General features: G+C 37.7%; 1 protein-coding gene across 3 annotated transcripts in view; it reads left to right on the top strand.

Annotated features, from left to right (window-relative positions):
* Positions 1 to 26,057, top strand: part of ANO3 (anoctamin 3) — a gene marked incomplete at its 5' end in the record, with an annotated part of 271,320 nt that overhangs the window by 229,283 nt on the left and 15,980 nt on the right. For all 3 annotated transcript variants that reach the window (XM_079789410.1, XM_079789411.1, XM_079789412.1), the window contains 7 exons: positions 3,830 to 3,912; positions 4,330 to 4,470; positions 5,110 to 5,274; positions 16,209 to 16,245; positions 20,165 to 20,276; positions 21,058 to 21,115; positions 25,091 to 25,188. In XM_079789410.1, the coding sequence (XP_079645536.1) occupies positions 3,830 to 3,912; positions 4,330 to 4,470; positions 5,110 to 5,274; positions 16,209 to 16,245; positions 20,165 to 20,276; positions 21,058 to 21,115; positions 25,091 to 25,188 (694 nt within the window). The remainder of the gene's footprint in view (positions 1 to 3,829; positions 3,913 to 4,329; positions 4,471 to 5,109; positions 5,275 to 16,208; positions 16,246 to 20,164; positions 20,277 to 21,057; positions 21,116 to 25,090; positions 25,189 to 26,057) is intronic.

The raw sequence follows: 26,057 nt of genomic DNA, 5'->3' as shown, positions 1-26,057 counted from the left end.
CTGCTACTTGCTTCAGAGACCACCTTGTCCAGCCAGGATCCCAGAGTTAACTGTGCATACAAAACTTGTCACCAGCAATTATAATAAAATGAATATCTTTTCTTGCCACTTTCATGGTTTATAGACATATGTTTAAGTCGCTGACTCATGGAGTCTTTGACAGATTCTCTTTTCTTGAAATTTCCAAACCCATTAGATAATCCTCAATGAGCTACCAGTTCACCTTTTCTCATTCTCTTCTATCAGGAATGGGGTTACATTCATGATACTCTTCTGGGAGAACAAAATGACTGAGTTGAAGCCTTAAAACTTTTAACCCTCCATATCAGATCTAGAATCTCTAACTTATTTATTAGAATCTACTATTTAATCCAGGAGCAAAATGTGAGCAAGTGGGATAAAACTTGCTGATAACTTAGGGCAGTGTAATGTTTTATTTTATTTGTTATTAGAATTTGAGTATATTTAGATGGACCAAGAACTTCATACTTGAGGGTAGGCTCTAACTTTTACCACTCTATTTACTGTAAATCATACACACTTACCTACCACAGAGGATTGAGAATAAAGAAGGACTTGAAATTCAGTGTGATTTCCAGTTAGATTTTGTAAGCTTTCAAAGCATAAGGGCCAAGCCATTGATCTGGTTTATCGTAAGTATGGTTAGCTTGGGTGTGTATCCAACTGTGAGTTAAATTGGCACTGTTGGATAATTGTTGGACAGTGGGACCAAAAGGGTGTTGAAGGGCAACTAGAATAGTCATTGCAGTAAGCAGACCTAAGATTCTGAGTATGTTCATCTTGAAATTAGACTGAAGAACTATGAAAATGAATAATGCTTTCTTAGGAGTTTTGTTCAGGCAAAAATTAGGTTATGATAGTAGTAATAGTAAATTTAAAAAAAGTGATCAAAGGAAGACCAAGTGTAAGAGTTGTTGGATGGTATCATGTATGACTGGCCTGTCTGGGGTCTTGGGAGAACCATCTATATCAGGTGACATCTGCTTGGATCCCAGAATGAGAATTCCAGTGATAGTCTTGATTGTTTAGAGATTTTCAGTTTAAGATAACCAGTAGGCTTACATAATCACGCAGGTGTGCGGGTATTTTTTAAATGAGAAACATGAATCCATAAGTCAGTACCCTTAAGTTTAGTGGCAAATGGGCTAATTAGTAATATCTGATATGGCCCTTTCCATCAGGGCTAAAGGGCATCTTTATGGAGATGGTATTTTTAATAGACATAAGCTCTGGGTTGGAGATCATGATACAGATTTCCATCTCCCAGAAGTGTGTAATGGAAAGATTCTGAGGATATTTTTTCCATTGATTTTTAGAGATAATAGAAGAGAGAGGAAAGACACAGAGAAATATTGAAATATTGATGCAGAGAGAAACATTGATGTGAGAAAAACACATCAATTGGTTGCCTCCTGCACGAGCCCAACCAGGGCCCGAGCCGGGGAAGAGCCTTCAATTAAGGTACCTGCCCTTGACTGGAATCGAACCCAGGACCCTTTGGTCCACAGGCCATCACTTTATCCACTGAGCCAAATCGGTTAGGGGTCCAGGAACTTTCTTTAAATGATTACCTCTACTTTGAATGTCCAGGGATTTTTATGTTTAATAAATTTGTAGTTAATTGGGTAACCTATAAGAGTTAATCTTAAGGGCCCCGCTATTCTTTACAGTAAATCAGGAGGTTTCCTAAGCAGTGCAAGTGCATACATTCCTTGATCTAATCTCATTGGTCTGCTGGTAATACTTTCAAAAGGAGACAGTTTGTGTTTGCTGAAAAGAATAGATCTATGTTGAGCAATACCAAGGGAAAAGCCTTAGGCCAAGGCAGATTGGAAGACTACTGGTACACCAGTTTTGTCAGATGAGTTTTGATTACCCAGTTAGTCACTCTATGAGACTGGAGGACTGGTGATGATATGCACAATGGAAATGTTGCAAATCAGCCAGATCTTACAAACATTGAATAATGTGTCCTATAGTGTGTGTTCCCCAGTCACTATGGAGCTCTGAGGGGATTCCCCAAGGAGGAAAGCTGTTCTAGGAGTTATTTTACTTACTACTGAGGCTATGGCTCTGCAGCATAGGAATGCTTCCACCCACAGAGAAAACATACAAATCATTACTAACACGTATTTTTATCCTTGAATAAAGTTGATTTGCCAGTCCTCAACAGGGCATTAGCACAAGGGAAAATGCCCCATACAGGTATGAATGGGCTTTCCCGGGTTGTATGTTAGCCAGATTTGGCTTTTGTTGTATACCTAGGAAGCTATCTTGGCGATGGCTTTCAGTAGTATTGTTTCCTTAAGAAACCATTTTGTCAGTTGAGTGTCCCAATAAAGTAAGTCATATACATATTGTAACATAAGATATTGTATGCAATCAGGAAGGAATGGTAGGTCATTTGGACCTACCCATCAGTTTCTTTTAGATAATGGGTAGGGCACCTTTTTTCCTGCCAAGGGCCATTTGCATATTTATAACATAATTTATGGGCAATACAAAATTATCACCTTAAAAATTAGACTGCTACTTTTGGTCAAACATTTAATTCACTTGCCCCTAATGGCTTGACAAGGCCAAAACAAATGATTTCGTGGGTGTTATACTGCCTACAGGCTAGAAGTTCCCCACCCCTATTTTAGGGTGAAATTTATAGCCTTTTCCTAACCATTTCTTCCTGTTTTGTTGAATAGCTAAATAGTGTGCTTCTATAATGTTATATTTTATATCCCCACTTGTTTCAACTGGTGGCATAGTTTTCGTTAGGGGATGTGATTGTTTTAATGCTGCTAACTGAGCAGCAATATCAGCCCAGTGATTACCTCTACTTTGAATGTCCAGAAATTTTTGTATTTGATAAATTTGTAGTTAATTGGATAACCTTTAAGAGTTCTGAAACATAAGAACTGGTTTTTAAAAATATATATATTTTATTGATTTTTTTACAGAGAGGAAGGGAGAGGGAGAGAGACTTAGAAACATCGATGAGAGAGAAACATCAATCAACTGCCTCCTGCACACCCACTACTGGGGATGTGCCCGCAACCAAGGTACATGCCCTTGACCAGAATCGAACCTGGGACCCTTGAGTCTGCAGGCCGATGCTCTATCCAGTGAGCCAAACCTGTTAGGGCAAGAACTGTTTTTTTTTAATCTTTTTTTTTTGTGTGTGTGTGTTTTTCTGGAAGAAGTCAAGAATTTCTCTGTTTCCAGAGCGTAATAATGTAATGGGTAACACCAAAAGCATACCTGCTGTCAGTATCAATTATACCTACCTTCGGCCAAACTGCCAGCTCAGATTAATGCATAGCACCCTACTTGTTGAGCAGAAGTTGCCTGAGACATAACCCTGTTCTTTTGTTCTCTCTCCCCCATCTTATACCTCTCCTCTCAGAATCTTGGAGAAGAAGCATCTGGTCTTTATTGTCATTCCTGGAGAAAGCTTTATTTTGGCCTTTTAGATAATTTAGAATAAGCATGTACAAGTCAAAAAAAAACAATAAATTTTGTTCACTAATATTGACCTCTCATAGTATCACTTTGATAGGCCATGCTAACAAAAGTCTCTACTTATTTAATCCAATGAAAAAATTATTTCCTCTCTAGGAATGAAGTGTACAGAAGAGACAGGGAGAACAGGGCGAGAGAAAACAAAATTCCAGTTGAATGAATTTACTGTGAATTTAATTAATTTTAATAATTCAATAATATGGTGAAAATGCATCAATCCTAAGAAGAAGAGCACTGATGAAAGAACATAATACAGTTGGGTAAATAATTATAATAATGTTATTATTATTTATAGCCACAGTCTTCCTGGAGTTTTGGAAAAGAAGAAGGAGTACACTGACCTATACTTGGGACCTTATTGAATGGGAAGAAGAAGAGGTAAAATGTTAGGAAACAGAAGATAAGGAAACTGGGATACAAATATTGCAGACAAGTGTTCACTGCTCTTAACATCTAAAGTGGAAACAGCTAAACAGAATTAGACTTTCCCTTGATGCTCTATGACTAACAAGATTTCTTATTTTATGAAGAAGAAAAAAGATCAATGATGAGATCATGTAATTTTTTCAAAGCATTTCTTTGATATTTTCTTAAAGTATATTACTGGAAAAATTGGGCTAATTAAGATATAATTTAGGGTTATTTGGAAAGTAATTTGCATCTTATTTTTCAAAATATGCTTCTTTGCCCAGACTTGTTATAAAAGTAGGCCAAAATGCAGGAATGTTGTATCAACTCAGAGTTTTCAACGTTTTTTTACTTTGATATTTAGGTAACTGTAAGTTTCTCTCATAGGAAACACTTCGTCCCCAGTTTGAAGCAAAGTATTACAAGATGGAGAGAGTGAATCCCATTAGTGGAAAACCTGAGCCACATCAGCCTTCTTCAGACAAAGTCAGTCGTCTTCTTGTTTCTATATCAGGAATATTCTTCATGGTAAAGTATAACCATTAACATCAGAATGTTGTGGGATCCCAGGGTTAGAAGGAAGTTCTAGGATGCCAACTCATTTTGTGACCCAGATGCTTCAAGAAACTGCATCCTGTTCAATACTTTGGCAATACACACTATTAAACAAAATAAAAATCACAGCAGGTCACAGAGGGAGTTCGTGCATATCCTTAACACGTTAACCGCCCAGCCTGTTTTGTCTTCCGGACGGAAAGTATAGTGTCAGTCACCGGTGACTGACTGGGCGCTTAACGTGTTAAGTAAAACACTCTATGGGGAAAACAGAGATCATCTAAGGTAAAATGGAAATTATATGAGTTGCCCTGATAAATTAGTCATCTTGTTTTAAAATGAAGTATTTCATTTAATAGTGAAAATTTAAACAAAGTTTGCATTTTAGTGTGGTAATTGTATTACGCTACAACAACTTAAATCTTATGCTACTTATTTTGACGCTCAAGTAACTTAGTTCCTTAAAAGAAAAATTAAATTTATATATACATTTTTAGAAAAATAAATTTCTTTAGCTCTGGGGGCAGTGTATTGGATCTATAATTTTGCTTTTGTTTTTGTTTTGTTAATGATGCAAAATTTGGTTGTCTCTTCCGGTCTTCCATGTTGTAGATTTCTTTGGTGATCACTGCAGTGTTTGCAGTTGTGGTGTATCGCCTGGTTGTCATGGAACAGTTTGCATCATTCAAATGGAATTTCATCAAACAACACTGGCAGTTTGCAACATCTGCTGCTGCTGTCTGTATCAATTTTGTAATCATCATGGTCCTGAATCTTGTAAGTGTTTACAATTTTTCAATATGTGCAAAAGGATAGAGGTCTATGTTTCCTTTATACTTAGATTGTATTTACAGGAAGCCAAAATAAGAGCAAGCCACATCTATGGCAAAGACAGTTCAGTTTAGTAGAAAATATTTTATCCATATGGTTCAGATGATAGATTCCTTTAAATTAAAATAAATAAAAGTTGTAATATCAAAATTCCTTTCCCTTGAGTTTATAGTTTGATTGGTGATCATTGCTAAATGTTTAGTGTGTGCTAGAAAGATACTATCTTCCTTTCACTCAAGTAAGGAATTTTTTAAATTAGAAAATCATTCCAACAGATTCAAACTCAGAGGAGAATTTATTGGAAAAGTAAAGGAACATCTTGAAAGTGAAGGGTTACTCCATTTTTCTTTATCAGGGACTAGCATTTTTCTTTATTTTTCTTTCTCCTGTCTCCCGTCTCCTCTCTCCTCTCTCTCCGCTCTCCTTTCTCTCCTCTCTCCCTTCTCTCCCCTCTCCCCTCTGACCTCTCCCCTCTCCCCTCTCCTTTTACTTCTCTCCTCTCTCTCTTCCCTATTGTCAATGCTTCTATTTGCATGTCTACTCTGCTCTATCAGGAAGATAACTGTCTTTGCCTAGCCATGCCCTGTCTTTCTCTCATAGTCCAGTGTGCTGTGGCATCACCATGCTTTCTTCTTTGGCTCTAACTACATGACCATAATGATCAGCTTTCTGTAATTTATTTAACATGGATCATCCAGTTATTTCAATGTGCTGCTTTCTCAAAGACAGCACCTGATTTGTTTAACACTAGAGACCCCGTGCACGAATTCATGCACCAGTGGGGTCCCTTGGCCTGGCCTGTGGGATCAGGCTGAAATCGGCTCTCCAACATCCCTTGAGGGGTCCCAATTGCAAGAGGATGCAGGCCAGACCGAGGGACCCCACTGGTGCATGATTGGAGCCGGGCAGGAACACAGGAGGTTGGCCAGCCAGGGAGGGCGAGAGGGCTCCAGGGCATGTTCAGCCCATTTTGCTCAGTCCCAATCGGTCGGACCCCAGCAGCAAGCTCACCTGCTGGTCAGAGCATCTTCCTCCTGGTGGTCAGTGCATGTCATATTGAGCAGTTGAGTGGCCTTAGCACATCATTAGCATATTATGCTTTGATTGGTTGAATGGTTGACCAGACACTTAGCATATTAGGTTTTTATTGTATAGGATTATATACACTGTTTGAGGTGTGAACCAGTGTCTATAGCTGAGAGGGTAACATTAGGCCTAGGCCTACCACTTTAGCAAGGTTTATGGATGGCATTCTATTTTCTCTGTGTCTGAAGACAGGAGATACTGATTGGCACATTTAGTATATCTTTAATTCATCCAACACCACCATAAGGCCAATATTCTCTCCATTAGGTAAAGGAGGAAACTGAGATTTGGGAAGCTTAAAGACTTGCTCCAAATCATATATATATTAAGTGTCAATGCTAGTATATTGTGTAAATTTGTGTAAATAGGTTAGCAGTACTACAATAATGATGTTGATATTACATACCAGTAATAAGCATTTAGTGCCAAATATGGATTGACACTGATATTACATGTTTATTTAGCCTGGAGAGGCTTAGGACCATTTGCTATTTAACTTAAAAATAATCAGAGAAGGTCTAACTGGTTTGGCTCAGTATATAGAGCATTGTCCTGCAGACTGAAGGGTCCCAGGTTCAATTCCAGTCAAGGGCATGTACCTTGGTGGCGGGCACATCCCCAGTAGGGGGTGTGCAGGAGGCAGGTGATCAATGTTTCTCTTTCATAGATGTTTCTAACTCTCTAGTTGTGCATTGCTCAAAGTTACCTCATTGAAGGAGGACCATTCATTGCATAGACATTTTAGATTCTTATACTTATGATAATACTCTTACGGTAGATGGTGAAAGATCTCATTTCTAACAACATCAGTATATTATGAGAGTTTTCCAGTAGACAGATCTGATTGTAGTTAGAGCGCCATTATCTGAGGAAAAGGAAGCTAAGTGGCTGATGTGTTTATTTCTAGGCAACACTGTCAGCCAGCCTGATCTTAACCTGAATCCATTTATTATCCTTAGTAAGTTGATTGACCGAAGGACCTGTATGCAAGCATATAAGCATAACCAATGGACACAAAATCTGGGGGGTGATGGCATGTATGGGAGTGGGGTGGGGGGGGAATGGTAAGATATGTACACATAAAATACCTTAATAAAAAAATGAAAAAAAATAAAAAATCCTACCTAATAATAGACAAATATGCAAATTGACTGCACCTTCGCTACAACCAAGCCACGCCCACCAGCTAAACCACGCCCACCAACCAATCTGGATGAGTATGCAAATTACTCCAACCAAGATGGCGGCTGATTTGCATATCAAGACAGCGTAGAAAGAAGCCAAGAGCTGCCGAAGGGAGCAAAGCTGCGGAGAAGCAAGCAAGCTGTGGGGGAGGAGAAGGGAAGAGCTGAGGCGGGGCTGGGGGAGAAGGAAGGAGAGCGGGCGGGCTGGCCGAGAAGGCGGGGCGGGGGAGAAGGGAGGAGAGTAGGCAGGGCGGGTAGAGTGCAGCAGGAAACCCTATTGCAGGATTTTTCCTGCAACGGGAACGCTAGTAAATAAATTAAAAAATGAATGGTCATAGTGCTGCTACCCATTATCTTATTGACTAGTGGAAAAATAGGAACCAAGGCACAATGAAGATTGCCTCACAGTTGAAGCACAAAAAGCCCTAAGTAAGATAAGAAGAAAGCCATCAATTGCATCTGAAATTGGGGAGAGGAGGGACTGCAGGGGTTGTGATAATGGATCAGAGACTCAAAGGGAATAAGAGAGGATACTTGCAGAAAGTGGATCATCATTTGTATAAATTCAACCTACAGATGTAAAGAGGCACAGAAGCACATGCTGTTTGTCTTGAAATTGCAAGAAGTGTCTATGAAACTTATATTTATGGAATATATTTATAGAATATATTAGAAAAATAGATCAAGAAATGTTAACTTTCTATTTGTTGCCCTTATTTTAAAAATTTATTCTTATTTTTAAGTCTATATTCCTATTTCCTTTCTTTCAAAATACCAATGTTTTCTTTATTTCCCCATTTTTCTTATTTTAAAGTTAGTTATGTCCCTTAAGTCCATGAGATAGAAATGCTAATAATTTTTCCTTTGGTCTTTTTAAATTCTTCAGACCACCTCTGCATTTATATATGAGTTCTCACTCTTATTTCTTTAAATGTTATCTATTACTGATTCATGAAGCTTTAAGCACTCAGAGTGATCTGTGAAAAGAGCACAAAAAAGTTGTATTATGTCTCTTTATCAAATAAATATCTAAATATAAGAAAATTTGAAATTGTAATTAGTTCATATATGAATCATAACTATTATGCTAATTTTTAGTCTTCTACTTCTTCCTTTTTAAAGTCTATAATTTTTATCTTTTCTTAACTTTGGATTACAGATATATTGTTATTAATAGTACAAAAACATTAAAAATATTAAGGAAAGTCACTTGACTTGATCCAAAATGCCACTCACCTCCCTTCCTACGATAAACTAATTGTACCCATTGAAGATAATCAATGTTAATGGTTTCATGTCTATTTATTCCCCATCTTCAAAAGAGAACCCTGTGTTCCTGTGTTTGACAATTTGTTCCAAAGACCTACTGATCTTTAAAAACATCTTGAGTGAATTAATGAACTGGCCTAATATTTTGGAAGAAGGAAAATATTTCACAGACAAGACAAAGAAGCCAAATGTGGTTAATTAACTTTTGCTTGGGAAAGCAAGCATGACAGCTTTGGGAACAGAACCTGCAGATCCAGGGTTCAAGCCTTAGGTCCCATCCAACTTCTATTCAGTTAAACTGTCATGATCAGATCTGAATTTGAAAACAAATAGAAACTTTTATCCTTAAACATTTTCCATACCAAAGACATTCCTATTGCAAAAATTGAAATTTGGCTGAGGTTTCCATTGTATTCCAGACTCTTATTTTATATTATTCCACTTGCTTCTTAATCATCAATCCCTTAAACTCTGACCCCGCTCCACCTCCAATCCCTAGCCTCAGTTACCCCCTTCCCTAGAATCTCACTTTACCCTCATACATGTAGTCGTCTCTGGCAGAAGGTTCACATGCAGCTTGTTCTCACTAAGCTTCTATGTATGATGAGGCTTAATATATTCTTTCTTCTAAACTAATGCATTTCTCAAATAACAAAGACTGAACTGAATGGAGTGTATCTCTACTTATGGAAATAAGACCTCAATAGGGAGGTAAAGATAGTACTATTTTTGTAGTAAAAACAATCTTTTCAGATCCTCAAAGTTCTATTTAATTAAAGATAGGAGTAACTGCCTAGTGCTGTAACAATCATCCAGAGTTGCTGGGAGAAGACAGGACTGACTTTCCTTTTTTTAATTGAATTTATGGGGGTGACATTAGTTAATAAAAGTATATAGGTTTCAGGTATACACTTCTACACTATACCACCTTTATATTGTATTATATGTTTACCACCCCAAGTCAAGTCTCCTTCCATCACCATTTATCCACCCCCCTTTACCTTTTTCCACCTCTCCCATCCCCCTTCCTCTGGCCATCACCATACTGTTGTCATGTGTCTTTTTTCTCTTTTTCTTCCTTCCTTCCTTTCTTCCTTCCTTCCTTCCTTCCTTCCTTCCTTCCTTCCTTCCTTCCTTCCTTCCTTCCTTCCTTCCTTCCCTCCCTCCCTCCCTCCCTCCTTTCCTTCCTTCCTTCCTTCCTTCCTTCCTTCCTTCCTTCCTTCCTTCCTTCCTTCCTTCCTTTCTTTCTAAATGTTTGTTTGTTAAGGCATTTCAGCACAAAGTTTGAAAGATGATTGAAAGTGGAATAGACCATAAATACTTCTTTGCTCTTAAATTAACTCATAAGATTTAAAAATGGATTTAGCATAAAAGAAGTGAACTCAATGCCCACTCAACAAATGTGAAAAGAATGTTATATTCCTCAGATTTCATCAGTGTAAAACAATAATGCTCTTCTGAATTCATGCATTCCCTCCCTACTCAGGATGTTAAGATACTTCACAGATTACTAAACAGCCCTTCTGACTCACTGAGTACCCAGGATTAATTTCAGGGCTTAAATATGTGTAAATTAAAATAATTAATATCAAAATGCCAGACTCTTTAAAAAATTATACCACCAAAAAGATTCACCTAGAAAACCAAATGCTACTTGTTATTTTTGAATCAACACTAAATATACAGCTTTTTGTTTTTTAATAGCTCGACTTTGTGATCCCTGTGCTTCCATATTCCTCAAATGAGGGACTTGGCCTCAGTAAAAATATGTTATTAATCTAATATGCTTTTCAGCTATAATTCATGAAATTATGGCATGTAGGCTTGCCAAAATAGATTAAATCAACCAAACAATTATTTTTAAATAAGGAACTTTCAATGTTTAATGGTCACAGGCAGAAACCTTGTGTCATTCTTCATGCATTTCTTTTGTCTCCTTCATCATATCAGTGACTGTTGTAAATTTTGCTTCTGTAGCATCTCTCTTATCTATTCCCTGCTCACCATCCTCACTACTACTTGGGACATTCTAGCTTGGACTGATGCAGCAGCCTTGTAACTGATTAGCCTTCCTGTCTCTATTTTCAACTCTTTCTTTCTCCCTAGCACTTTATTGTTGGAAGGCTCTTTCTAAACTGCATTTGATCATTTTATTTTGTACTCGAAACTGTTTCACAGATTGCCGTTGCCTCTGATATAAATTCTAAATTCATTTTCATGGCACACGAGTCCCTTCATTATTTAAAGCCATCCCTCCTTTATCTTCTTGTCCAAAGGAGTGTCTCTCCCTCCCTTTCATGGGCTGCACTACAGCTACAAAACTACGCTGCTTGCTCCCTGGCATTCTGCTATTTTACAACCCTGTCTCTTAGTTCACAGTGTTTCCTCTATCTGCTGTTTTGTGTGTGTGTTTTCTTTGGACTCCTTGAAGAATACCTCTTCATCCTTGAAAATTCTAGTTAAGGATCACTTCCTCAATAAAGTTTTCTTTCAATCTCATATGTAGAACTGCATAATCTCTCTTTGTGTACATTCTCCTCACAAGGTGGGTGGACATGCCTATTCTCCCTCCTTATCAGATTCTCCTGGTGGAAGGAAACAATCCCTCTTGTGAATACTCTTCTGTTACAGGCATGCCTCTCTGCCTCTGTCAGGGTGTAAGCTTCTTAGTAGCTTCCTCATTTTTGTATCTCCAGATCCCTGCCTACTGCCTAGGCAATTTATATTTAAAATACATTTTTGAATAAATTTTAATTATTTTATTCTCCAGAAATCCTAGCATCTTGAATATTTCATGTGTTCAAAATTATTTCTTATTGAAATTATGTTTTCAGTGTCTTCCAAGTTTGCAGCACTCGTTATTTTTATTCAAACTAATAAGCAAAGAATATACCTTATCTTAAGATTTAAGAAAGATACATGATAGTATCCCTAAGTAAGTATTTGGGGTAAAAATAGAGGCTAAAATAATCAAAATTTGATTACAAGTCCATCTTAAAGATCAGGAGAGTAACTAAAGGAATGTTTTCTGCTCTTACTACGCTTGAAATCAGCTGAGTCACTTGCAAAATGACAGATCCCAAGTTCCATTCAGGATCTCCTTTGTGGAGCTAGGCAATCTATATTTTAAAAAATACAAGTGATTCTGATTCATTCCGACCCTAAAATAGCATTAGGAAATCAATGATTCAAGGGATCTAAGTAATTTAGATACATAGCCAAGGTCAGACACATTTCCAAAGATAATTGGGAATAATTTAACAATAATCAAAACTCCCTATTTTTAACATCCCTTTACTAGGCATATAGCTAAAATCCCACAAAGGCAGAATTTGAAACCATGAGTTGCTCTTTATTAATCCCATCTTTTTTCTTCTTTATTTTACCACCCATGAAAATGCTGTGTTGTTTAAAGGTAGCAAGATTACTGTTACATAAATGTTACCATCATATCAGGAAATATTTCCAAGAAGGTTTTAATGAAAAATTAAAATGTGCAATTATTCCAAAATGTATATTCTTGTTGCTTGTCAATTATACCCTAATTAACTTAAGAATAGGTTACAGCTGTCTGGTCTCATGATTAATGTGTAGTCACAGTATAAGTACTCTTGTAGTTTAAAATATCTGGGATTGAGCCAACCAAGCCATTTCAACATGGTCAATAAAAGAATAAGCTCCTTTAGAATGCATGTAACATGTAACATGTGCACTGTAACAGCAACAACAAAAAGCCCTAAATATATTTGGCTAATGTAAGTAGTCTGTGCTAGTTCTAGACTCTCCCACATTATTGATATCTTTCCATCCCTAGAATCCAGAGCATACATTCCTGTTTCTTTCATGGGCCTAATCACTGAAGATCTCAAAATGTACCTAATTTTCCTTAACACCTGGTTACCACTGGTGACCAATTACAATGCAGGTTATTAGGGAATAGGGTGGATCAAAGAGTTGGGCCACACATCTTAATCTAGAAAGAAGGTGATGCCAACTGACTCCTTTAATGAAATGGCTGGCTCTATAAAAAGTGTATTTGTTTAATTTGTTCATGTCTATGTCCATAGTTTCTAGAAATTCAAAAAGGTGCATAACTCAGGAAAAGCAATCTCCTTTTGATTCTGTGAAAGCTTATTTGGAGCTTATTTTTACAGTGAAGGTTAGATGGTGAGACTCCAACTCAGAAACAAAGAATATTAAAACAAGTGTAGTGGGTGGGTGGGAAGAGATCAACGAAAGAACTTGTATGCATCTATGCATAAACCATGGACACAGACGATAGTGTGGTGAAGGCCTGGGATGAGGGGTGAGGGTAGGCTAGAAGGGGTCAGTGGGGAAAAGGGGGGGGCATATGTAATACTTTCAATAATAAAGATTTGAAAATAAAATAAATAGTAAACAGGCATTGAACAGTGGGAAAAAAAAGGAAGGAAGGAAGGAAGGAAGGAAGGAAGGAAGGAAGGAAGGAAGGAAGGAAGGAAGGAAGGAAGGAAGGAAGGAAAGAAAGGAAAAAAGAAAGAAAAGAATAAAACAAGTGTAGAACTCCTTAATATGCCCCTTCACGACAACCTTGTCCTTTTCCTGCCTTTGCCCTTCTTATTTTTCCCAACTGATTTGTGCATAACACCTCAAAACAAAGCATTAGTGGGAAGCTCAAAATGAAAATCCTTACCATGGCCTCCCAGGCCCTGAAATACTGCTTCCCTCTGAGGATCCTCTGACTCATCTCTTCCTACTTTGCTTCTTTACTGCCTCCACTGCTGTCCTCTAACTTCCATGCCCTTCACTAAACACACCAAGTGCATTTCTGTCTCAGGGTATTTGCACCTGCTGTTCCTGGGTCTCCAAGGAACTTGGTACTGATCTTTGCTTGGCTCCCTCATTTCATGCAGCTCTCTGCTCAAATGCCACCCTCTTGGAGAGGCTTCCAACCTCTAAGATAATACTCTGTTCCCATCACCACTCTCTATCCAGAAAACCATTATCTTTCTATCATAATGTTCATCTCCTGACCAATTGCACACCATGTGTGTGTGTCATTTTTCTCTGGCCACTGGCATTAAAGTCCCATGAAAGAGTATTCTCTCTATATATAAATGTTGTGGCCAGACAGTTAATACTGACCCTCCTTATTTTCTCTTTCCCCAAAAACATATTCATTTCATATCTCTCTCTCTCTCTCTCTCTCTCTCTCTCTCTCTCTCTCTCTCTCTCTCTCTCTCTCCTGTCAAAATGATTGCTGCCATGCACCATACAGTTGGATGTGTTCACATTATGGCTCTTCCTGCACTTTGTGGTGGTTTCAGAGTTCGCCAGTCACTCTGCATGGCCAGATTTTGTGAGTCATCCTCATGCTGGTGCCAGCCAGCTAGCATCTGGGCCTTGGATGATGCAGGTTCCAAAGTGCCCCAGAGAGCTTCACAAGAGTAATATTTCCAGAAGTGGATGTGCGTCTTTTGTGATTTATAACATTCTTCCAAACATTTTTGTGCTCCCTTGGGGCATCAGCTTCAGACATCACCATCCCAGGCCTACAGACAGGTTCTATGTGCTAAGAATTAAAACAAAAATCTGAAATCGTTTATGTGACAAGGCATAGATAGCACAGATGGGACAAGAGAGCCATTTTGCAAATCCTGACTTTGTTACTTACTTAGTAGTGTTATCTCAGGCAAGGAACCTGATATTCGAAACCTTGGTTTTCTCTTCCGTAAAATTGGATCATTAGACCTATTTGATGAACTTGTTATTAGGAGTAGCAAATTATAGTATACATAAAGCACTGCTTGGCACCAGGCAAATACTCTGTATGGCAGATATTTAAATAAAATTTTCTCCCAAACCCAGGAAGGGCACTCAAATCAGTGCTAGAGGCACAATACCACTTAGGCAGTATTTATTGATTGACAAATCTTACATTTTTTGGAGATTCTTCTATAATCATTTGATTTGATAAATAGGTTGGGAAAATAATATTTTGCGATCAGGTGCTCATGAATTCAAGCTAATCTTGTCCTAAAATTTACTTGTGTGTATACTTTAGATAATAAAAAAACAAAGCACCTACAGAAGAGATAGAATGAGATTATTGTACTCCATATAATCTTTCAATCTCAACATAACACTTTAGATCTTAGGACAAAGTAGGTTTGAATCATGACTAAGATGAATAATCACAATAGTTCTATTGAAAGAACAGGCAGGGGGAAGTGAATATCTACCTTTTAATTTTGCATGACAACAAGCAGGGTTATTGAAATTTAAAAAATAATTTGTAGAATTACAGGGTTACATAGTAATATTTACATAGAAACACATATATCCACAAACACATAATACCCTACTGTCTGTGGAAAATGTATTTTCCCAACTATATTTACTTGGACTATTATAAAACACTAGATGCCCAGTGCACGAAATTTGTGCACTTGGCGGGGGCGGGGGGTGGGGGGTGGGGGCGGTCCCTCTGCCCGGATTGCAAGAAGGCACAGGCCAGGCTGAAGGACCCCACTGGTGCACGATCGGGGCCAGGGAGGGACGTGGGAGGTTGGCCAGCCAGGGAGGGACCATGGGAGGGCTCCAGGGCATGTCCAGCCCATCTCATTCAGTCCTGATCGGCCAAACTCCAGCAACAAGCTACCAGAGCGTCTTCCCCCTGGTGGTCAGTCCACGTCATAGCCAGCAGTTGAGCAGCCTTAGTATATCATTAGCATATTATGCTTCGATTGGTTGAATGGCTGACCAGATGACTGGACACTTAGCATATTAAGCTTTTATTATATAGGATGTTTTCTTTTCTTGAGTCTGCATGAGTCATGGACAGAACATGTCGGGGCAGGGAAAAGATGGCAGAAGATGAAAAATGTTATAAAAATCTGTTGTGCATGTGCCTGGTTTGCTTATAGATTAAACAGATTTGACTTATGAATCTTGTTTCAAATAACTACCAAACCAATTTTGTTCTTTAGAAATGTAAATTTGCACACTGTCTTTGTCATAGTTTGGAAAATGTTTTATCAATATTAAAGCTTCCACTTAGCTTCCCAGTGTAGTAAAAAAAAAAGTACATATAATTTGGTAACCAGTCTCATTTCCTTTATTTATAAAATGGAAATAACAATAGCTACCAAAAATAACTTTATTATTTCAGAAATCAAATGTGACTGTATATATACATATATTTACAACACTTTTATGTCACATGCATTGTATATATGTAAAGCCTATAAACATGCTTTTAGTTAATAAAAATATAGATACTTTGTAGAATACTCTTTGATTATGTAAATACAGTCTTTTCTAAAGAAAACAATAATAGTAACTATTGTTCTCTTATTACAGGCTTATGAAAAAATTGCTTATCTTCTCACTAATTTAGGTAAGTCTGTTTTTCTTCACTCCTTTCTAGAAGAACACTTTATTAGGGCCTATCAGCTTATAGCTGGTTTATGTAGTTTAGTATTTTTAATATCAACTTCAGTTATATAATTGTCAATAAAAGTGAAATAAGTTCCATAGGATATTGGACTATATTGAGTAAGTATAGAGAATTAGCAAATTTGGTTCTTCCTAAATTAAAATGTTTTGCTCCTCTACCTTTTCAGTTCTTTGTTTTTCCACCCCAATATTATTTTTTTCAAAATATTTTACAGCATGTACACTATTTATACATTTGTTTATTTATTGTTCATGTATACAATTTAAAGGCAAAATAATATTAAAAGATTTATAGTGAAAACCTGTCCTTTGCCACATTACCCATTCTTATTTTTTATGTGCCCAACAGATTACATTTTACCAATTTTATCAGTTTCTTTTGTATGCCCTACCCTATTTCTAAATAACATGGCCTCTATTGCAATTCTTGGATTTTTCTGCTTTAGGAAGCTATTGCCTTCCAATTACAAAGACAACTTATGTCATAATGTTTCCTGCAGTGTCTTGTCTTCACATACTTCCCTATCCATCACCTGTATACACAACTGTTATTTCTCCTCCTTCCAAAGGAAGTACACATCAGCATTTTTAGCCAGATTAGTTATGGATGTTCACATCATTGTGTCTATATTTCTGTTTTCTTATCTAAGTAAGGTATGGTAAAAAGCACATTTTGCTTAATTTTTGACATATTTTTCTTAAGTTATTCCAAACTTTCTGCCTCAACTCTATAAATTCTTTCGAAATATACTAAAAAATGTCAAGAATTCTACTCATTTTATTTTCTTCTTAGAGTTATCCTTCCTGAACCCACTGTCTACTCCAGTCTCAATGGGTTACCCTCTAGGCTTGTGGTCAGCAAAATCTACTCTTGCTTTCACCAGCACTCTGGGAATTTCTTTACCTTTATTTTTCAGTTAGACACTACTTTCAGGATCCTATGTCACCATCTGTCTTGGCTTTATTCCTTGTATTGCTCCCTGGAAACTAAATTTCTTGAGACCTTGTATGTCAGAAAGTTCTTTTTTCCCCTGTATTTTAGCTTGATGTTTGATCCTTTAGTTTGGGGGCGGGGGCAGAATTTTTATTACAGAGCTATTTGTGTAGCTATCTTTTATTGTTTGAGAACTCACCAGATCCCAGGCATTGTATTAAACACTTCTCAGTCATCATTGTGTTTTATTGTAACCATATATCTATGACAGTAGGATCCTTATTTTATGGATTATGAAACAAGATAATTAAATAAGTAGAATGTAAATGCAGATGTGACACACTCCAGTTAACTATGGTGAGGTAATTATATAACTCCACTGTAATATATTACTTCTCCTGTAATGTAGTTACAAGGACAAGTGATAATAGAAGAAAATTGTATAGAGGAGACAACTGGGCCCTAGTTCATGCTCTAGAGCTAAATGATTATATCACCAGGACATTATGTGACTATGAGCAAGTTTTCTCCTTTCCCCATTCTTTCTCCTCCTACACCCCTTCCTTCTCTTCCCTCTGTTCCACCTCTTCTTTTTGAGTCTCAATTTCCTCATTGGGAAAATGAGAATGAGAACAGATCCTATTTCATCATTGTTGTAGATTGGCTGCCTGATACATGACAAGTGCTCAATAAATGGGAATAACATTTCATTATCTGAGCTAAAGTATCTTCAGCTGGGTAATGAAGCAATTGCACTGGATTGTCTCAAAGCATTCTTACAGCTCTGATTACCTATATTCATTTTCTTTTAATGAACTTATACCCAGGATGGCAGCAAATCTACAGAAGTGGTTTGGGGTACCTTAATTAGTAGTATGAGACAGAACAATTATTTGTGCTAAGAACCAGGAATACCATAGTGCATACTCATGTGAGGAAATGTCAGCTCTCCTGAGTGCTGTCACAGTGCCCACCAACCAGTCACTCTGTGGATGCTGCACAGACCCTTCTATTTCTGCAACCTACTCCCTTTGGGCTTGAAGTTCCCTGGGACCTATTCCCTCTTTATTCTGATTGACTCTTGCCTATATTTTAGCGTGTGTTTTTTTTTTTTTTTCTTAAATTGGATCCGATCTAATTTTCTACCTTTCTTGAATTCTTCAATTATATTACAGTAACACACACATATATATATATATATATATATATATATATATATATATATATATATCCTATCTAATAAAAGAGTAATATGCAAATTAACCATCACTCTGCAACAAAATGGCGGCCCCCATAGCCACAAGATGGCGGCGCCCAGTCCCCTTAGCCCCGCTGCTGGAGTGTCTGGGCCTGTCCGCCGGAGGGGGCAGATCCAGCCTTCTCGCCCCACCGGTGCTACAGCGGTTGGGCCCGTCAGCCCCGCGGGGGTTTGCGCAGACCAAGCAGCAGGCAGACAGAGCCAGGACAGGCTTGCGGGAACCAAGCGGCAGGCTGGATCTGCCTCTGGAGGGGGCAGATCCAGCCTTCCCGCTCCGCTGGTGCTGAAGCTCCACCAGTGCTTCAGCAGTTGGGCCCATCAGCCAATCAGGGGTTCTTGCGGACCAATGGGCAAAGCTGGATCTGCCCCTAGACACGGCAGACAGAGCCCAGACAGCAGGGCTTGGGGGCTTCCTTAGTGCAGAGGCGGAGGGAACACCCCCAGGCCCAGCAGTCAGAGCCCAGACAGCAGGGTTTGGGGGCTTCTTTTGCAGGGTGATGGCCGTGAAGCCCCAGGCCCAGCAGACAGAATCCAGACAGTAGGGCTTAGGGGCTTCCTTAGTGGGCAGTGGCGGTGGGAACACCCCCAGGTCCCGCAGACAGAGCCTGGACATCTTGTCATGGGGGCTTCCTTAGTGTGTCGTTGTTGGCGAAGCCCCCAGGCCTGGCAGACAGAGCACACTGCAGGGCATTGGGGCTTCCTTTGCATAGTGCATGGGGAGGCTGGCAGAGAGCGACAGCAGGGCATGGGGGCTTCATCTCCATGGCTGCAGTGAAACCCCCAGGCCCCTCAGAGAGCAGAGAACCACGGGAGTGGGCCTGAGCCATCAGTAGGACATCCCCTGAGAGCTCCTGGATTATAGAGTGTGCAGGTTGAGCTGAGGGACCCTCGTGCATGAATTTCATGCACTGGGCCTCTAGTATATATATATATATATATATATATATATATATATATATATATATATATGTGTGTGTGTGTGTGTGTGTGTGTGTGTGTTTTCTGTCATTTATTTGGATACCAGGAAGGAGCAGAGGCTGTTCAGGCTGCCATCTTCATCCAGTCTTTTTCATTATCTTTTGTTTTGTTTTAAGAGTCCTAGAGCCATACCATGTGAGAGTTGACAGGGTTATTAAAATCATCTCATGTAAATTCCTTATTTCATAGATGATAAAACTTATTGCAGAAAATATGAAGAGACCTGCCTGAGATGACCAGCAGTTGGGTGTAAAGCTGAGATAAGAACTCAGCTCTTCTGATGGATGCAACCCTCTTTTCTCTCTTTAACAATTCACTAAGTCTGTGCAGGAAATATTCATCCTTCAAAAAACTCTATGGACAATTTAGCTAGACAGGGTGAAAGACTGACTTAATATTTATGGTTATTTCTAAATGAGAGTAACAGAGAGAATCCTGAAAACCTGTAGATATTAATATCAGGCATCATATTTTTGGAGCTGTGGTGAAAGTCTGCAGATGATCTCATTGGTTCTTTTCATCAGCTCTGTACAGCAAATATTGTCATTCACATTTGACAGGCATTTTACTCAGTGCCTCACAGAACTAGCAAATGACTGAACCAGAACTTAAACATGGGGCTTCTGATTCTATGTCCACATTTCTTGTCATTCACCTCATCTGTGTAAACAAACTCTATGTTCCTTTTAGAATATCCTCGAACAGAATCTGAATGGGAAAACAGTTTTGCCCTGAAGATGTTCCTCTTCCAGTTTGTTAACTTAAACAGTTCTATTTTCTATATCGCTTTCTTTTTGGGGAGGTAAGTCAGCTTTATATACATCATCTTTATAGAGTGAAAAAGACTCTCAACAGTTCCACTTCCAATTTATTAACAAAGGCAGCACTTTCTGATCCCTAGCCATGGAAAACTGGGCTAATCAGTCTTCACATGTTTGAATCAAAATGTTTCAGGATAGTACTTCCAGGTGCCACTACCAATTAAAGTTGGCATAAAAGAATAAAACCTCTATACCTACATGGGTTGAATTATGACTGTCCTGTCATCAGTAATGGTTTTGTTAAATAAGAAAATAAATTTTAAATAACCCTAGGTTACAGCTCCTTAGTGTGGAAACCTCTTCTACCAATCATGTTAACTTTTTTTTTCTATTTTTGCTGCAAAAAAAAAAAAAGGAAATAAATCATATTAAATTACTGGTTCTGGTTTGCCATATGATTAACACTCCAGCCAGTGCCATGGAAACATACTGAAGCTAGAAACATTTTAAATTATATTATTTAGCACATTATGTTAATATTATTTAACTCAGTCAGCCAGACATTAAAATTCTACAGGTGAAAGTGGGAAAATCCATTCAGTTAGTTTCTCTGTACTTTCTCAACCCATTGGTATTGAATTCACACATTACTTTTTCCTTTTCATGTCAGGTACTTTGATGTGTAAGCTTGGCCTAAGTCACCACTTAGGAACAAGTTGCACCACTGAACCTTTATGTCTACCCACACATGCACTTGTGATGCATTAGATGTTCTTCAGTCAACCCACATAAATGCTAACGAATTAAAATGGTTTTTTACAGATTTGTAGGCCACCCAGGAAATTACAATAAACTTTTTAACCGGTGGAGACTGGAGGAAGTAAGTAACCCTGTAAGGGTGGGTGTGGGGATATGCATGGATGTGGGCCAATGACTGTGGGAGGGACAGGAGAGAGAAGGTAGAAGGGATTACCTTTAGAAAGCCTAAAACTTTCTAGGAACATATGCTTTATATTATAGAAAACTGGGCTCACATGCTAACCTTGTTACTTATTAATTCTTTGCCCTTCATTTAACCTCTCTGAATATCTTTCTCCTTATCTGTAAATTGGTAATAGTAATACTTAGGTTGCAAAGCTGTTTACTAGTATAGATAAGAAATAATTTATGTAACAGAACTAGCACAACCCCTGTGGTAGATACTCTATAAATTGTAGTTGATATTTATCAATGCTTTGTCTCCATAGCTACCCAGGTATTATTCTATTGGCCAATAGCAGACTAAGGTTTCAGGGAAGCCCCCAAATCTAACCTGCAGTTTTCTTTCATAGCTCAGAAGTATGACTAAATCTGCTAAAAGGCTATCCATCTATCCAATTTGGGAACTAATGCTTACTTTTTTCCAGGGGTGTCCAACTGAGGTTAGCAAGGGTAATGTGGGGAACGGAGTGGCTATAGGCTGGTAGATCTTTATGTTTGGTGCCACCAATAATGTTGTTTAATTAGATATCCTTGTGAAATTATTAAAAGCCATTATTCTTCTTTGAAAGTCCCAAGGAAATAATTATAATACGAGTGTAAGAAAAAATGTTTTATAGCCATCCAAGACATTTTCCACAGTATATATATATATGACATAGATAGAGGCCATATTTTTTAACAAAGGATTATTTATTTTGGAAAAAAATATGTGCAATGAAAAATTTGGATTTGTGATAAATCTTAAAAATCCTAGAAGTATAGATATGAAGAGTATATATAATGGAAGATAAGAACTGACCCTCTGAATTCAACTATACAAGCATTTATTGACACTACGCTAATCTAGGCCTCTGCTGGGTAATATGGGGTATACAAATGAAGTTCCTTTCCTTTGATGTTAATAGTCTCAAAGAAAAGAGCATAACCATGATATGTAATAAATATTTTGTCTTTCAAGTCCGACAGTCTACATACTAATTCTGTCCCACCCAGATGCATGATCTTAACTATTTCTGTCTCAGGTTTATTCTATTTTAAATTTTGACATTAATGGCTATTTTAGTAGTATTGGTGATAAGCGGGTTAAATTTGATCATGCATGTAAAGCCCCTGGCACAAATAATTGGAGCCATTATAAAGACAGAGAAAAAGTACTATACTACAATTTAGGATATTTATGAAGAGCTATATAATACCTCACATAAGATTTTATGTAAATCTACATAAAATATTAATAATGGCTAACTTTTATTTAGGACTTACTATATGCCAGCACATTCCAGCAATCATTTCCAAGTGTTCTACATACATTCATTTATTTCTCACAAAAGTTCTGTTAGAGAAAGCTTATAGAAGTTATATAATTTGCCTCTAATTATAGAAACATTCTTATAAATTGATGAAGGCACCCAGCTTTTTAAAAAATATATATATATTTTATTGATTCTTACAGAGAGGAAGGGAGAGGGATAGAGAGTTATAAATATCAATGAGAGAGAATCATTGATCAGATACCTCCTGCACACCCCTTACTGGGGATGTGCCAGCAACCAAGGTACATGTCCTTGACCAGAATCAAACCTGGGACCCTTCAGTCCACAGGCCGACACTCTATCCACTGAGCCAAACCGGTTAGGGCAACCCAGCTTTCTTTGGGTTGTCCATGGTCACAGAATTTTGAGTGGTACAATGGGAATCAAAGCCTGGGTCTCCTACCTGCTCACTTACTCTTAGTATAGGCTTTTCTAAACCAGCCCCTCAAGGCAACAAACACAGTTGGTAAACAGAACTCACCTTTAGCGTTATATAAAAAAGCAGTGGATTAGGGTGCAATGAGACTAAGGCTTTTATTCCCACACTACCAGTCACCACTGCATGACCTTGGACAAGTTAATTTGCCTCTCTGAGACCGCAAAAATGAAGTTTCAGCCTGCAGCTGTGATCTGTGATCTGCTTCTGTAGTTTAGGAATTATTCTGCCTCAGACATTCTACCTACCCACTTATCGTATACATGTGGCAGAGTTCAGGGGGTCCTAAATTCATCCTAGAAAGAAGGGGCATGCTTGGATGGGAAAATTGAGACTTTTTCACACAATAAAAATTACCACTGGCAAACCCTATCTCTGCCTCAGATTAGGGAGTTTTAAATTACTGTGCTGAAACTGGAAAATCAGGCTCTTCCTGTCCTAATTATTTGTTCTCTTTGAAGTCCCACTGGTACCTATTTGATAGAAATAGAAACTGGATCAAAGCTGGAGAGTCTATCGTCTTTATGAGCAGGACATGAACCCATTTCCAAAGAAACAGACTCGTGTTTTTCTACCCAAATGTCTTCTATAGTGCATAGTTTTCAAGCATAACACATTGATTGCACTGTTCATTGTAATCACATTTTTGTTTGTGTGGGTTTCTAATGCTAACTTTTTTTTAATAGGTAGAATTTTTCTTTTCATTTTTATTGAATTTATTGGGGTGACATTTATATAGGTTTCAAAGTATGCAATTCTATATCATCTATATATTGAATTGTGTGTTCACCACCCAAAGTCAAATCTCCTTCCATCACCATTTATTCCCCTTTTACCCTTTTCTACCTACACTTACCCTCCTTTCTTTCTGGTAATTACTGTACTGTTGTCTGTGTCTATGGGTGTGTGTTTTTTTGTGTTTTGTTTTGTTGTGTTTTGTTTTGTTTTGTTTTTGCTTAATCCATTCACTTTTTTTTTTCACCCAGTCAGTATCCATGAGTCTATTTCCATGAATCTGTTTCTGTTTTGTTAAGGCAGTACTACCCTGAATATGCCCAATTTCGTCTAATGCTAACTTTTGTTGAACATCTAAAAATGCAGAGGATCACAAGGCAAAATCAAAATCATACTGACAAACTATTTTGGGGCATGCTTTTATCACTTAAAAATGTGCTCTAATATATTTGGATATTCCCTCATCTTGAGAATGGACTAGACTTCATGACTTACTTTTAAAGAAAAGATTAGGGAAAAGAAAAAATGAGTAACTTTACAGTAGAAACACCTGAAAAACACTGTTACATCAACCAAGTGATTAAAGTTAATAAAATACCACTAGTGACATCATGTGGAAGTCATGTAGCTGCTATTGGGATGGGGTGAAAATGGCACTTTACTTCTGTGATCTACCTTCATCCCCAAAACACATAACCACAGACTCAAAATATGAAAACATTAGAAAAACCCAGATTGGGGGATTTTCCCACAGGATACTAGTCCAGCAGTCCTTAAAAGTATCAAGGAATAAAAACTCATAAACTGTCTAGATCAGAGTAGACTGGGTAGATATGACAAATAAATTCATTTTGTATCCTGAGTCAATAGGATATAAATGGGAAAATTTAAATCTAAATCAAGTCTAGAGTTTAGTTAATAGCAATGTACTAATGTTGGTGTCTTAGCTTTGACAAATATACCTTGATAGTATTAGGAACCATGGAGGGAACTCTCTGTATTATCTTTACAAATGTTCTACAAATTTAAAGTTTTCTAACATAAAAAGGTTATTTAAAAAGAATATGTTATAAGCATTTTCCATAGAATGAAATATTTGTCCATCTCCTGACTGTGAATAGATAGGTAGCATTCCAGAACATTTATTGCAGGTGATCATGCCTAACACAGAGCTTGGCAGATAGTATGTGCTCATTAAAAGTTATATTTGATGTTATTGCTGTTATAATTTTGATTAAAATCCCAATATAAATCCTAAAAACTCCCCTATCAAGTGTCCTCATCTTGAGATAGTGTGACCTGGCCTAAGAATTTGCTTTACAATTTGAAGGTCGGGATGCTCGAGACAACTGGGAAAAGCAAGATCATTGTTGTTCTTGTTCTGTTTCAGTGTCATCCTAGTGGCTGCTTGATAGACCTCTGCCTCCAGATGGGTGTTATCATGTTTTTGAAGCAAATATGGAACAACTTCATGGAATTGGGATATCCGTGAGCACTTTATTTTTAAAATTGCCTTATATATAGTTACAAAGAAGATGGAGGTAGTGGGAATAGTTGTTAAGAATTTGGGCTTGTCAGTTAGATGGGGGTTCAGTACTTGCTGTGCTTCTCACTGAATGTGTGACTGTGTGTATGTTAGTAAAGTTTTCTGAGCCTCAGTTTCTAGATTTCTACAAGGGGATCAACAGCTATAGCTACCTCAAGAACAATTGTAAGGACTAAAGAAATACGAATAGATATAGAGTAACTGGTACTCTGATCAACACATTAAAACACTTGTTATTCTTAAAACATTATTGAGAGTACAGGTTCTTGAGGATAAAAATAACTTTCTGATTTATTTTGGTTATCAAAAGACCAAGATGGTTATTGTGTAATAGAGACTCAATTTCCACACATCCCTCCCTCAAAAAATGAGTAAAACAAAGATAAATTCATGGATGGATGAGGTTTGTACTCTTTGCTACACACACACACACACACACACACACACACACACACATACACACACACACATCATTAGAACAAGATTGATTGTGATAACATCAGATCAATACCATTTTCTTTGTCCCTTTAGGTAAGTTTTAACTGTATGAATTGCTGACATGGAAGGATCCTGAATCCCCACTCTTATATCTACTAAATAGATTATCCTACAGAATACAGTGAAACAGTGTATCTTAAACAATTTTGTATGTAAGCTTTGGGGAAATCAAGATTAGAAATAAGATTATTCTGAGAAATTTCCTGAAGATAAGGGAAGAACTGATTAGCTGATAGATGATATAAAAATAGTTTAGGATTAGTCATCAAATTATGCCATGATTTTTTCTCCCTGCTGGTCCACAAATGGCATC

This window comes from Cnephaeus nilssonii, assembly GCF_951640355.1.
Source record: "Cnephaeus nilssonii genome assembly, chromosome: 13".
NCBI lineage: Eukaryota > Metazoa > Chordata > Mammalia > Chiroptera > Vespertilionidae > Cnephaeus > Cnephaeus nilssonii.
This window is presented reverse-complemented; position numbering and strand designations above follow the sequence as displayed.